General features: G+C 45.6%; 1 protein-coding gene across 1 annotated transcript in view; it reads right to left on the reverse strand.

Moving 5' to 3' along the window:
* Positions 1-14,128, reverse strand: part of LOC130119781 (uncharacterized) — a 64,658-nt gene that overhangs the window by 986 nt on the left and 49,544 nt on the right. The window contains exons 5-6 of the mRNA XM_056288381.1: positions 4,877-5,128; positions 4,470-4,710 (exon numbers count right to left, since the gene is read on the reverse strand). Coding sequence (XP_056144356.1) covers positions 4,470-4,710; positions 4,877-5,128 — 493 coding nt within the window. The remainder of the gene's footprint in view (positions 1-4,469; positions 4,711-4,876; positions 5,129-14,128) is intronic.

Below are 14,128 nucleotides of genomic sequence, written 5' to 3' on the forward strand. Positions count from 1 at the left end.
ATCATATAACCACTTTTTTTCGTTACTCCTTTTTGTACCATGACAGCTAAAAAAACCCCAAAAAACAAGACAAAAACAAACAAAACAAAACAAAAAAACAAAAAACCAAACAAAAACAAAAAAACGAAAAAAGGCTGGAGTCAGAGTGTGTTTAGAGTGACAGGGACAGTATGCAGCATTCTGTCACTGTTCCAAATGGTAATGTATAAGTGTGTATAAGTGTGTATACGTGTGTATAAGTGTGTATAAGTGTGACTGTGGGGACCATGGCACAGGAGGCAGTGAATGGACAACTGGTCAACTCCGATTCAGCTACAACAACACAGGAGTGTTTGTGACTGAAGACAAAGTCCTCATTCTATGACACAAAGCATTTCTCACATTAGAATAGTATGTGTGCAAATGCAAAACAAGTATAAACGGCCGGTTTTTTTCTTTCTTTTTTTTACTATCACGGGAGTCTCTGACGTATGGCGAGCAATTTTACTAGTCAATGTTTGACTATCGTCATGACGATAAATCAGAAAACCTGTCTGCCAGCAAATACGCATGCAATGCGCAAATACGCACGCAATTATGCACGTATGCGTGCACACGTGCACTATATTGCGTGACAGTGGGCTGCCTCTAGGAAACATATCAAATTAAATGCAAATATTTTTTGTTTGTTTTACTGCAACATTGAAAATACAATGTCAAACCTAAACGAACACTAACGAACAGTGTTGCCTCGTGCCGAAGTTGACGAGGTAAACATGCGTAACTGAAAGTGTAGTTTATGAAACCAGAAAGCCAAATGAAGTGTTTTTTTTTCAGTATAAAGTCTGTTTTGTGAGGTTGGATTTCAAATCGCCGTTCGTTTTCAGGGCCTGCAGCTAGGAACTGCGAAGAACCCTAAACCAGGAAGAGGACGATTCTCGGTGAATTTTCCTTCAAGTGGGGGTTCATTTCATTTTTTCTATAATTGTATTTCGGATTTTTCTCCCATTTTAGTGGCCAATCGATCCTCATTTTAGTTCAAACTCCCACCCTCGTACTGCATGCGTTCACCAACTGCATCTCTCCGGCCGGCAGTCTCGACTCCAGGCCGAACCACTGCTTTTTCCGATACACGCAGAGACGCATTCATGTGACGAACACAAGCCGACTCCGCCCCCCTCCCGAAGACAGCGCTGTCAATTATTGCTGCTTTAGTCCATGGGCCAGAGCCCAAAATTTCCTATTTCGGTACACTCAAGGTGGCAAAACTTACTTATAATTTTTGAAAGGATCCATGTCTGTAGATGATATTTTGGTATGATAACCATTCCTGAGTGGCAGCTGTATCACAGTTATCAGCTCATGAAGTTAACCACCCGTTAAAGTAAATTGCATTTTAGACGCCGGTGCATATCCTGGTTTAGCCTCATGGTCAGGACATTTTTCAATGTTCTATAATATTGTCTTTGGTATCATTTTAAAGGGGACCTTCTTAGCTTTCATTGAAGCCCTGTTGTGGATATTTCTCACAAATATAGAGGTCACTTGAGCTCTTCAACCCGTCAATAACACACATCTTTCTGCAATCTTCGCCTAAACTATATACTTTCTTTTAGCCCTGTGGCATCTAGGAATATCAGGGACACAAAACACAAAAACTGGAATACTCACAGGGCTGTAAAGATTCAGGAAATGTATAATATACCCATACTATTTCATTGTGTGAGGTGATTGTGAACCTTAAATTAGAAGGGCATTATTACTAAGAAACTAACTAGACCAAAGCCAGTTAGTCCATGGGTCAGACCAGATATCGATATCACCCAAGGTGACACAACTTCACTGGTGCCATTTTATTTGGTACACTAACAGAAGTAAAATAATACATGATAACCTTTCCAAATGAGCAGCTATTTCATTTTTCTTTCAGGAAACCTGTTTCTGTGCCTCTCACGATTGTGTATTTGCCCAGATTTTTACAAATATAGCATTTCAACACCCCTGGTACTGATTAGCCTAGCTTAAACTCTGGGCTAGTTCTTAGTTGGCCAACAACCAAGGATAACCAGTACTGTGTACTTCCATTCATTGTGCTAAGCTAGGCTATCGTGCAGCCAGATAGCTTTCTACTAAACACATATAGAGGAAACTGGTATCTATCTTCTTGTCTCACTCTGGAGAAGATTGTAAGCTAATTTCCCATAATGTTAGCATGTTCTTTTAATGTATATGTTAATATGATTAGTTAAAGTGGCTACGAGGAACTTTCATCTTGTGTTGATTTTAGCGGCCTCATGTGGACAAAATACAGCTGTTGCATAGCAACTAGGTAATGTATCTATTTGTGGCTATGTAAGATAAATAATGGTAATATGACGCTGGTGAAGCAAAGTAAACTTTGTTTTAGTAGTGTTCATACACCTAAGTTACATGTATTTGTTTGTATGTGGCAGGTGAAAACTGACTGAATATGGCCACTGGTGAACAAGCAAGTTTTTACCCAATACCAAAGCGCCCACGGGTGGAGTGCATTATCCACTGTTCTGATGATACAGATAAGCTGGTTTCACTACAAAGTGTCGACTCATGGAGAACTCTGCTCAGGGCAGCTCAGATACGAAATCATGCACCAGTTTTGAAACTGGCAAAAGACATTCCTGAGGGACAGATTCCAGCAATCTACTACCACAGAAAGTGTCGCAGTATCTTCACTATGAAGCAAATTCTTGATGGCCTCCTTGCAAAAGAAAAGAAAAGTTGTGTCTCTGCTGAAGAGAAACAATCTAATAGAGTAGCTCGACATGCTCCAAGTACATCTAGGACTTATGATGCAGAGTGCATATTTTGTCAGAAAAACAGCAAATATTCCAAGAGACAGAATACGAGAGAAGTACTGGTGTAGTGTCGAGAACTGCGAGCTGATGCAAAGATCAGGAGTGCAGCCACAAAGAAAAGGGACAGCAGAATCCTTGCCATTGTGAGTAGAGACCTTGTAGCAGCTGAAGGGCACTACCACAGGTCATGCTATAGACTTTACACCAAAGAAGAGGTTTCCAAAGGAGAGGTTGCCAGCAATGAAGATGATGATGCTGCAGCCCAGTATGAAGCTGCTGTGAATAAGGCATACAATGAGCTGTTCCTCTTCATCAGGATGGAGCTTTTTGGCAATCCTCAAGTGATGACAATGACTGATCTCTCTTCTAGACTGGTAGCTTCAATGAACTCCCAAGGCATTGCCCAAGTCAAGGAATCAACCAAGAAGCACATAAGGCGAAACCTGGAGAGTGAGTTTGCTGGAGCCTTGCAGATATTCCCTGATGAGAAAGGAAAATTCCTCCTCTATCCCGATAACTTGTCCATGAGGGAACTTTCCAAAGAAAATCAGTCTCTCAAAAGGGAGCTGCAGACCCTGAAAAGTGTCAGTGCACAAGATGTTATAGCCAAAGCAGCCATCAAATTGAGAGCAGAAATTAAAAGTCAAGATGTTCCTCAAACCTGGCCGCCTGAAGTCAAACCAGAAGCAGAATGTCCTACCATTCCAGAGTCGCTCATTATCTTCCTGTACTCTCTACTCACAGGCTCAAATGATCCTGATCATGCATCCCAGAGAGTGCAGTGCCTTCTGCAGTCATTTGGCCATGACATAGTATATGCAGTGACATGTGGAAATACCAAGCCTTCCAAGCACATTGTTCTGCCATCAGTGTTGTAGTCGAGTCACTAAACCTCGAGTCCGAGTCGAGTCTCGAGTCTCCAGTGTTCGAGTCCAAGTCCAAGTCCGAGTCACCAAAGAAAAGTCGAGTCGAGTCCGAGTCGAGTCCCCATTACCTGAGTCCGAGTCAAGTCCCTATTACCCTAGTCCGAGTCCGAGTCATCAAGGTTGAGTCTGAGTCGAGTTCAAAGATGGCTCCAGTGATCCACTCGGGCACAGTCAAAGATCTGACATACAGATAAAAAAGGTCTACATTAAACAAAAATGACACAGCTGTCACCATTTCAAAGGGAGTTTATTTACTTTGTGACACGATAGCCAAACAAATGCACACCCACACACTCGCACACATGCACGCGCAAGCATGCGCGCACACACACATTTTTAGAACAGTCTGAATTTCTTTGACATTCTGAACACTGGATGTTCTTCAAAACACATTTGATAGCTGTGAATAGCATGCTATTAGCAAATGGTGGAAACAGTATACAGAAGTAAGTTCCACAGCATACAATACATTCATAAAAACTAGTCAAAAGACATTGTCTCTCAGGAATAGTTAGGAACAAAAGGCTGGTGGCACTAGTTTTAAGCATACACGTTGCATTTCAAAAACATAAGATCTGACAGCATGGAACTACTCAACCTTGCACGGTGAGGCCTCATCAAAATGCCTCCATGACTAAATACCCTTTCAATGGGTGTACTGGAGGTAGGGATAGAGAATACCTGTGTGGCAATCTGATAGAGGGTAGGGAATTTGGATTTGTTTTGCTGCCAAAACCTGAGGCACGGGACTGAGTCAGAGTCCTGCTCAGCGATCAAGTTGAGGTATGCAGTCAACTGAGCCTGGCCAGACGGCTTCTTCTCGGTGGAGGAGGGAGTCCTCCTATAGTGGGAGAACATTCTCAACTGCTTCTCAGGAGGAGACTCTGAAAGTTCACCTTCCCCTGGTCCTGTTGCTTCCGCTGCATCTGCTGTTGATACCGCTTGCTTGTCACCCTCTGCCTTTATATACTCTGAAATGAGAGGGGGCATGGGGGACTCATTACAAATATGTTATTGACTAGGCCTACATGACAAATGACACGCCTATGTGCTTTATTGTAACACCTTCAATGATATAAACATCACAACAATCAAATAGTTAATCACTTAACTAACGTTAATCAAAACATTTCTCACCTTTGATCTCAGTCTTCAGCACATCTTTGACGTCACTGTCCAGCTGCACATCATGTTCTAGCCGCTGGAAGCCAAATGCTGGGTCCAACACAGATGCTATGAAGTAGGCATTGGTGAAAGGAAATTTGGTGGGGCCTCTTCCTTCAGCCGGCTCACATCCTGGTATCTTGACTGCACTGAAAACCTCTGCAAACCTTGTTTTCAAGGAGCTCTCCAGAGCTCTCACCAGAGGCCCACAGTATCTGGCTTTTCCTCTTATTTCCTGCAGGTAACAGCGCAGAGTGAGGACACAGGGGACAATCACACTGACGGTGACAGTAGTCTCACCCTGAGTTAGGTTGGTTGCCTCTAAGAACGGATCAAGAACTTCGATCAGTTCTTTAAGCTGAGCATACTCTCGCGGGGATAAGATAAGGCTTTTGTGCCCCACTGATTCCAACACACTGGACAGCTTTTGCATGTCTAAATGCACATAAGCCTTCACCTGCTTCAGAGTGGAATTCCATCGTGTGGCATTCGCTGTTGGAATTGTTGCATCACCAGAACACGCTTCAAAGCAGTCTTTAAACGAGGTGCCACTGTGGAGGAGGTTGGCTGCACGGGATAGCTTTGCTAGGGTGCTTGACAGCCCACTGGTGTCTTTCAGACCATCTTTTATGACCAACTGCAGTGAATGTGTGAAGCATGATAGTCTCTGCATCTTACAGTTCTCAGCCAAAGTGTCATTGACTGTCTGTTGATCTTCTGGCATCAGGTCTTGCCATATTTCATCATCGTCCTCAAATGTGCTGGGATCATGAGCTTCAGCATCACAAGGATCCTCTAGGGGAAAGCTGGCCTGGAAAGCTTTTCTCATGTTGGATGCATTGTCAGTTATGACAAAGTTGATCTATTCCTTAATCAGGTATTCTTCAGCACAGCATTCAAACATCATTGCAATCTTCTCTCCTGAGTGTTTCCCATGCACTCTTTTGCAGGAAAGAAGATATGACTGAAGGCTGAGTTCCTGTTTTTTTTATCCATTGCCACTGTGTGTGCTGTCACTCCAAGGAATGACTGCATCTTTCGATCACTCCAAATGTCTGTGGTAACAGCAACACTCGATGCTTCTGCCAGCTGGTTCTTTATCTGTTCTTTCTTGACTTCCACCATTCCTGGAATGGTCACAGAGGAAATTGTGGATCTTGCTATGGGCCGGTACTGAGGGTCCAGGACATGCAGGAAGTGCTTGAAGTCCTCGTTGTCAACGATGGAGAGTGGCAAGCAGCACTTAATGATTAGATCTTTTACAAGGGCATCACTTATTGCCTTCTGACGTGGATGTTTGAGGTCGTACATCCTTTGCTGTCCATCATTTAAAAATGATGTGATAGTCTTCTGACCTGGAGCAGCTGGCATCACATCTGAAGCAGTGGAGGCACGGTATTCTTGGAACCTAGGGGAAGATAGGATACACACTTTAGCTTGCTGATGCCAAACTGTTTCAAGTAATCTTTCTCACAGCAAAAAATGTGTAACGTTATAGCTATAACAATATGCAATAACAATACAAATGTTACACATTATACACATAGTGGTTTGAACCATAACCAGTTAAGTTACATATTTAGTTATCTATATAACTAACATTACCATATTAGTAGATTAACTAATGTAAACTAGCTGGATAAATGAAAAGTATGAGAAAAGATACATAATTTATGAGACTAACAGGACAGGGATTAATTAGCAAAACCCAGTCATTTAATTATTGATTTAAGTATGTTACATGCTACCTAGCTGAGCTTTAACTCTCTATCCTCCGTGAGTCTGTATGTTTATTCTGTATGGGTCAGGGAGGGTGTGATTTTGTTAGAAGATAGAGCCAGTTCATAGTACTGTTCAAAAGCTACGTCGCGCGTGTCTATTTTTAGAATTTGGCACACCCAATGCTGCATATATGCAAAGAAAAATATCCCCATATTTACAGTAGCCTATGCGGTGTCACCAATCACCATACGGTTCGGTAGTTTTCGGTACATCGGGGGGGGGGGGGGGATGCCACATCCGTCAAATCTTGTACCGTCTCCAGCTCTCAAGAAAACCAGTGGCGGCATCCACATTAGCTTTCTTCAATTAGTCCATTTAGCGAGTGATAGCCTACAATTATTTTTATTTGCATTGTAAAGTTGTGCACATTTTATCAACATTATTTGTGGATGCATATAGGCTAGACTTCTTCCTTCTCCGCACTTGGAGAATATTCATGGCGGAGATCTGCAATGTGCGGATTTGTTGTTGCTAGTTAAGATTAATGCTAACACGGTAGTTCAGAGTGGTGTGTTTTTTCCGTTAAGTGTATGCTACTTGGTAATTAGCTAAATGATAAATAAGAAAAATCAGTTTTAATCTCCCTATAACACGAAGACGCTGCGTGTTACTTACCAACTCATCATTAGTGAGATGGATGGCACGCTCGTACCGAAAGCGAACCGTACTGTGACTTTTCTGTGCAATGCTGCATTAGCATGCTAACAGTAACGTTACTTAACTTACCTATACAATCTCACTTGGTTCTAGTGATATGATATACCCGCCACACCACCGAACCCAACGGTTCTAGTGACATGATATACCCGCCACACGACCTGACCCAACATCTTGGACCAGTGGTTGAGTTACTTCAGAGGCTATTGTTACCGTAGCTAGATAGCTAGCTAGCTAACGTTAACTGATCACCAACCATATCATCAGCTGACTGCATATCACTTACTTTTCTGGGTGCATCCTTGACAGATGTCTGTTGAAGTTTGAGGTTGTCCCGGTCTTCTCCTCAATAGTTCGTTTACATATCGAACATCTAGCAGTGATCTTGCTGGAATTTGTTGTAAAATCTGTGTAAGCAAAGCGCACAATTCAGGTTGTCTCTTTAGGCATCTTCGCGCTACTGAACATGACGGTATGCACGCCACGTGAATCCGCATGTAGGTGGAACACACGTGCCTGCCCTTACACGAAATTGAATAATGTTACAGTATTAATATAGCTATCAATATATTTTAATAGGGCCTATTATTTAAAAAAAATCTAACAAAAACAGTCTTTATCAATTAAAAAGTCACGAGTCCGGGTCTCCAACTTCCGAGTCCGAATGCAGTAAATTCGCGAGTCCGAGTCCAAGTCCGAGTCATCAGTGCTCAAGTCCAAGTCGAGTCACGAGTCATGAAAATCAGGACTCGAGTCGGACTCGAGTCCGAGTCCTGGACTCGAGTACTACAACACTGTCTGCCATTCAGTGTCAAATCGTTGACAGGAAATGTAGAGTTGATAAACATCCTCAACCGACTTGGTCACAGTGTGTCCTATTCACAGATGGAAGAGATCAACACTGCCCTGTGTCTCCAGAAACTCTCATCATCAGGGAGTGGCATTGCCCTTCCAGCTAACATCCATCCTGGGATATTCACAACTTTAGCCTGGGACAATATCGACCGTCTTGAAGAAACTGTCAGTGGTGAGGGAACATCTCACAGAGTCAATGGGATTGCTGTGCAAGCAAAGCCAGTCAACCCACTTCCTGTCCAACCCATGCCCACTGTTCCCAAAACAAAGAAGAGAAGCATTGATGGACCCCCACCAATGTTACCAACTCACAATGCTGGACAACGTGTGGGGTACTTGGGATTTAGTAGCCCCCCATCTATTTTTTATTTTATATACTTACCTTCATTGACCACTCACTAATAGTAAAGAGGAGAATTGTCTGCTGTGTTGTTGTGATAGCCGGTTCTCGCCACAGGAGGGCACTGCAGGTTAATTGCTTCTAGCCTGTGTGACGTAGTGCTGGCTCTCGCCGTGCACTCTGGGACATAGAGTCGTCAGATGAGTGTTGCCGTTCGTATAGTGAGCCATGCTCTGAAAACGTGTCCTCTGTAATGTCTATTTGACAGGTAAGCAGACTAGTTAGACATATGGAATTAGGATGGTGATTAAATATGATGTGTAGGTGGGATATGGATGCCTATTAGAAATACCCACGAAGGGACTTTCATATTTATTTTGATAACGTCATATCACTGGCTAACGTTAGCTAGATTGCTAGCGAGTTGCTAACGTTAGCATAGCCATAGCTCCCGCGGTCTGAACCCATTGTTCTGTAGCTTGGCTTTGACATTGTCTGTAGGTGTGATTAGTCTGTCCCTTTACTATGTTTAGTGTCTCCACACTGTGTAAATATGAAGGTAGGCCTATGTGTGTTGCTATTTTGATCCCCCCATGTTCCGTAACGTTATATACTGTTTAGCTTTGCTCGCGGTAGGCTAGACTAATGTGAATTTATGGAAGAATATATTTGGTGCTCTTATTGTGTATAAATTGGAGATGAGTGTTGCCGTTCGTATAGTGAGCCATGCTCTGAAAACGTGTCCTCTGTAATGTCTATTTGACAGATGGAGTAAAACAACAAAAACACCAGCCCTTGTAAGTGTCATTCTTATCAAGTGTGCTACAAATATTGGTGCCGAAACCCGGGATCAGCGCCATTGCCACCATTGTCAGGAGAAGAAGTGGGGAGCGGAGTGAGAACACGTGACCAACAATGGAACTGGAGCTTGAGCAACTGCAAGACAGGCTGAGTGAGACCCTCCTGCAGTTAGGGCTGGACCAGTTAAAAGAGGTGTGTGTTATTGCTAAAGTCCCCACTGAAAACCAGACAAAGAGGCATGCGCTGATCAGACTTATTAGTGAAACTGTGGATGAAGCAATTGAGAAGGAGGATGAAGAGGTAGCACGTCAGTTTCTGTCCAGACTAGTGGACCTCTCTAGTGAAATGAAGCAGAGAGGGGCGGAGTCACATACTGGTGCAGGTGCAGACAGTACTAACAAGGATGCTGCTGAATTGGCAAGCTTACATGAACAATATCAGGCCTTACAGTCCAGCTTTACTGCATCCACAAAAGCGCTTGAGGAAGAGATATCACGCCTCAGTGAGAAACTAAGTCTTAAAGAACCCAGTAGACCTAGTCAACCTTCAAACCCAATCCCGTCAGTAATCCAACCCCCTGAAGTAACCATACGCAGAGACTTTAAGATAAATGGCCAAATAGGAGAACGGGGGCAGATAGACAAGTTGTCTTATATAAATCTTACGCATCAGATTGATATGGGGGTGAGAAAAGGCCACAGCGAGTTGGAGATAATAGAGGCTGTAATCCGAGCCATCAGCCCTGGGCTGACTCTCCGTGACTTGTTAGAGATCAAAACCGAACTCACCCTCCCTCAGCTGAGGACCATTCTGAAAGGCCATTTCAAAGAGGATAGCTCTGTGGACCTATATCACCGACTAATCAACATCACACAGGACAGTCAGGAGTCACCACAGAACTTCCTGTTCCGAGCCATAGCATGTAAAGAGAGACTCTTAGCAGCAGCGAGAGAGCCTGGCTCTGATGAACAATACAGCCCTGAACTGATACAGAAGAAGTTCCTAAGAGCTGTGGGAACTGGGCTAGTGAGTGACCAGGTAAAATATCAGCTCAAGAGCTATCTCGATGATCAAGCAACTACTGATGATGTTCTCATTGTTAAGATGATAGAGGCCGCAAGTTTCGAGTCAGAGAGACAGCGGAAATTCAAGAAGAGCTCCCACAGTAAGGAAACCAGAGTGCGGGAAGTGCGAGCTGAGGCACATCAGTATCTAGGAGCGGAAGCTGCAGTGGTCGGGGGTCAGGAGTCGTCACCATCAACATCCGCGAGTGTGAAAGCCCTTAAGACACAGGCAGGGAACCAAAAGGAGTCTGCGTTCTACGAGATAATCCAACAGCTGAAAGGAGAAATGGAACAGATGAGAAAAGCCATGAACCACTCCTCTGGCCAAAGACCTTCTCGTCAGCAGCAGCCTGTGAGGAAGCGCGGATGCAAAGCCTGTCAAGACAGTGAAAGGGGCGACCAGTGCAACCACTGTTTCAAATGCGGACAGAGTGGCCATCTTTCAAGAGGGTGTAGAGCTCAGAGGCCTGAAAAATCGGAGCAGGTAGACACGTCTAGCTGTACTGTCACCAGCAAGCTCATCGACGACAGTATTCAGCTACTAGAAGCCAGAGTGTCTGCCCGACAGCGAGACGAGGCAGGGCGGGAACAGCAAGCACCCACAGTGAGTCATATCTCCTCAAAACGCCAGTCACAGCTGCTGAACCTAATTGGAAAGAAATACATGATAAACTGTTACATTGATGGTGTAGCCACACAGGCATTGTGGGATACCGGGTCGCAGGTCTGCCTAATCAGTGAAGAATGGAGGAGAAAACATCTCCCACACACCAAGGTGAGAAGCACAGAAGAGATCCTTGGCCCTGGCACCCTGACTGGTAAAGCAGCAAACCAGACAACCATTCCTTTCTCTGGATGGGTGGAAGTGACTGTCCAGTTAGCACCGAATAGCACCACTCAGACTCCACCAATGGAACTCACTGTGCCAATACTAGTAACCACACACCAGGGCACCGCAGAAGAACCGATCATCGGTTACAATGTAATTGAACACCTGTTAGAGTCTGGAGCTGGACAGCCATCAAGTGTAATCACAAAGGCACTAAGCATTGCGTTCGCGGTTGACTACAAGAAGGCTGAAGTCCTCGTGAAGCTGATAAACAGCCAAGATGATATGGAAGGTGAGGGGATGGTTAAAGTGGGCCGAGAAAGCATGACTATTCCGGCGGGCCAGACAAAGATTGTTAAGTGTGGTGTTAGAGCAGGGCCCCTCCAAGCAGACCAGAACGTCCTCTTTGAGCCTAATGTGAACCCAAAGTGGCCAGAGGGCCTGAAGGTGGATGAAAACATTGTATGTTTACAGAAGGGAACCTGGTCACGCATCGCTGTCCCAGTGACTAACGTCACAGCTCATGACATCACACTGCCGCCACGGACTCCCCTGGGGCAGACCCAAAGAACTAGAGCCATCTACCCTGCCGCCGTGAAGCCGTTGGATGTGGATGGGACTAGTACAGTGAACCCAGTCATCCCAGGGACCTCCACAACAGGTACAGAACGAAGACCTGTGATTAGAGACACAACAAAGCTGAAAGGGCCAGGTGATGTCAAGACGGAACACCAGGAGGAAGATCTATGGGACCCGCCTGTCCCTCTGAACCACCTGACACCTGAACAACAACTGCAGGTGAGAGAGCTACTGCGGGAGGAGAGTAGTGTGTTCGCACGCGATGACCATGATGTGGGGACTATTCCATCACTCCAGCTCAAGATCCGCCTGAGTGACACCACACCGGTGAAGCGGACATACACATCAGTCCCAAAGCCTCTTCATAAAGAAGTGAAGGAATACCTCGAGGATTTACTGAACAGAGGCTGGATAACTAAGTCAAAATCACCCTACTCAAGCCCAATCGTGTGTGTGCGGAAAAAGGATGGGAGCCTCCGCCTCTGCTGTGACTACCGTGAGTTGAACAAGAGGTCCATCCCAGACCGCCATCCAATACCACGCATCCAGGATATGCTCGACAGCCTGAAGGGGAGTGCCTGGTTTTCTGTCTTGGATCAGGGGAAGGCATATCACCAGGGGTTTCTTGAGGAGTCCAGCCGTCCACTGACTGCATTCATCACCCCGTGGGGATTATATGAATGGGTGAGAATTCCCTTCGGACTGTCCTCAGCACCAGCAGAGTTCCAGAGGTCCATGGAGGAATGTTTGATTGGGCTGAGGGACAACATTTGTCAGCCGTATTTAGATGACAACCTGGTCCACTCAACCACATTCGACGAACACCTCCAGCACCTGAGAAGAGTACTGCACCGCTACAGAAGCCATGGAATCAAGCTGACGGCAAGAAAATGTGAACTCTTCAAAAACCAAGTAAGGTTCCTGGGAAGGCTTGTGACCAAGGATGGATACACAATGGACCCCGCTGATGTGGCCCCGGTCCAGGCACTGAAGGAGAGAGAACCTACGACCATCGGAGAGCTCAGGAAGATGCTGGGATTCATCTCGTATTACCGGCCCTACATACCTAACTTCTCCCGAATCGCAAGGCCTCTCTATGACCTCCTCACCCCAGAGAAGACAGCAGCGGGGAAGCTCAAACAAAGGAGAAAGGACAAGGGGAGGAAGGGCTCCCGAGACCATCTGCCCTCCTCTCACCCAGTTAAGTGGACAGCTGAACACCAACAGGTCCTCTGTCAGTTGATTGAATTCCTCATCCAGCCACCAGTGTTGGGCTACCCAGACTTTGAACAGCCCTTTATCCTTCACTGCGACGCGTCACGAGAGGGCCTCGGGGCAGTATTGTATCAAAGACAGTCACAGGGTGGGCTGGCAGTCATCGCGTATGGGTCTAGGACACTGACAACTCCTGAGAAGAACTACCATCTCCACTCAGGGAAGTTGGAGTTCCTCGCGATGAAATGGGCCATATGTGAGAGATTTAGAGATTACCTCTACCACGCTCCATCATTCACTGTCTACACAGACAATAATCCCCTCACCTATGTGCTCACGACAGCCAAACTGAATGCGACCACCCACAGGTGGGTAGCAGAGTTAGCCGATTTCCAGTTCTCTATCAAGTACCGGCCTGGACGAGCCAATGGGGACGCAGATGGCCTCTCACGCATGCCGATGGAGCAGTACATGCAGACCTGTTCACAAGAAGTACACCCCGAGGTCATGAACAGTGTGACCCAGGCGCTGTCAGTACAGCTGGAGAGAGCTGAGCCTTGGATGTGTCCGGTAACCATAGCCACAGCACTAGCCGAGTTTGAGAAGGAACATACATCACCTGTGGCAGAGATACCCAGTCAGACGGTGAGAGACGCCCAGAGGGAGGATGCTGTCATTGGTGAGGTGCTGAAGTACATAACCTCCAATCAGTGGCCTCGGGGAAAAACACAGTGTGCGAGCAGGGGTGTTGCGACACTCATGAGAGAGAAGCATCGGCTGTGCCTTGATGATGATGGCATCCTGCGCCGGAAAACAGCTACCCGAACTCAGCTAGTCCTGCCGAAAAAGTTCCATGAGCTGGTATATAAAGAACTGCACAGAGACCTGGGCCATCTAGGCGTGGAGAGGGTGTTGCACCTGTTGAGGGACCGTTTCTATTGGCCTCACATGCAGAAAGATGTGGAACATTACATCACACAGGTGTGTAGCTGCCTGAAGACCAAGCGCCCCAACAAACCAACCAGAGCCCCTCTCACCAACATCGTGACCACACACCCATTTGAGATGGTCTCCATTGACTTCTTACACTTAGAGAAGTGTAA

This window comes from Lampris incognitus, chromosome 10 (assembly GCF_029633865.1).
Source record: "Lampris incognitus isolate fLamInc1 chromosome 10, fLamInc1.hap2, whole genome shotgun sequence".
NCBI classification, from domain to species: domain Eukaryota; kingdom Metazoa; phylum Chordata; class Actinopteri; order Lampriformes; family Lampridae; genus Lampris; species Lampris incognitus.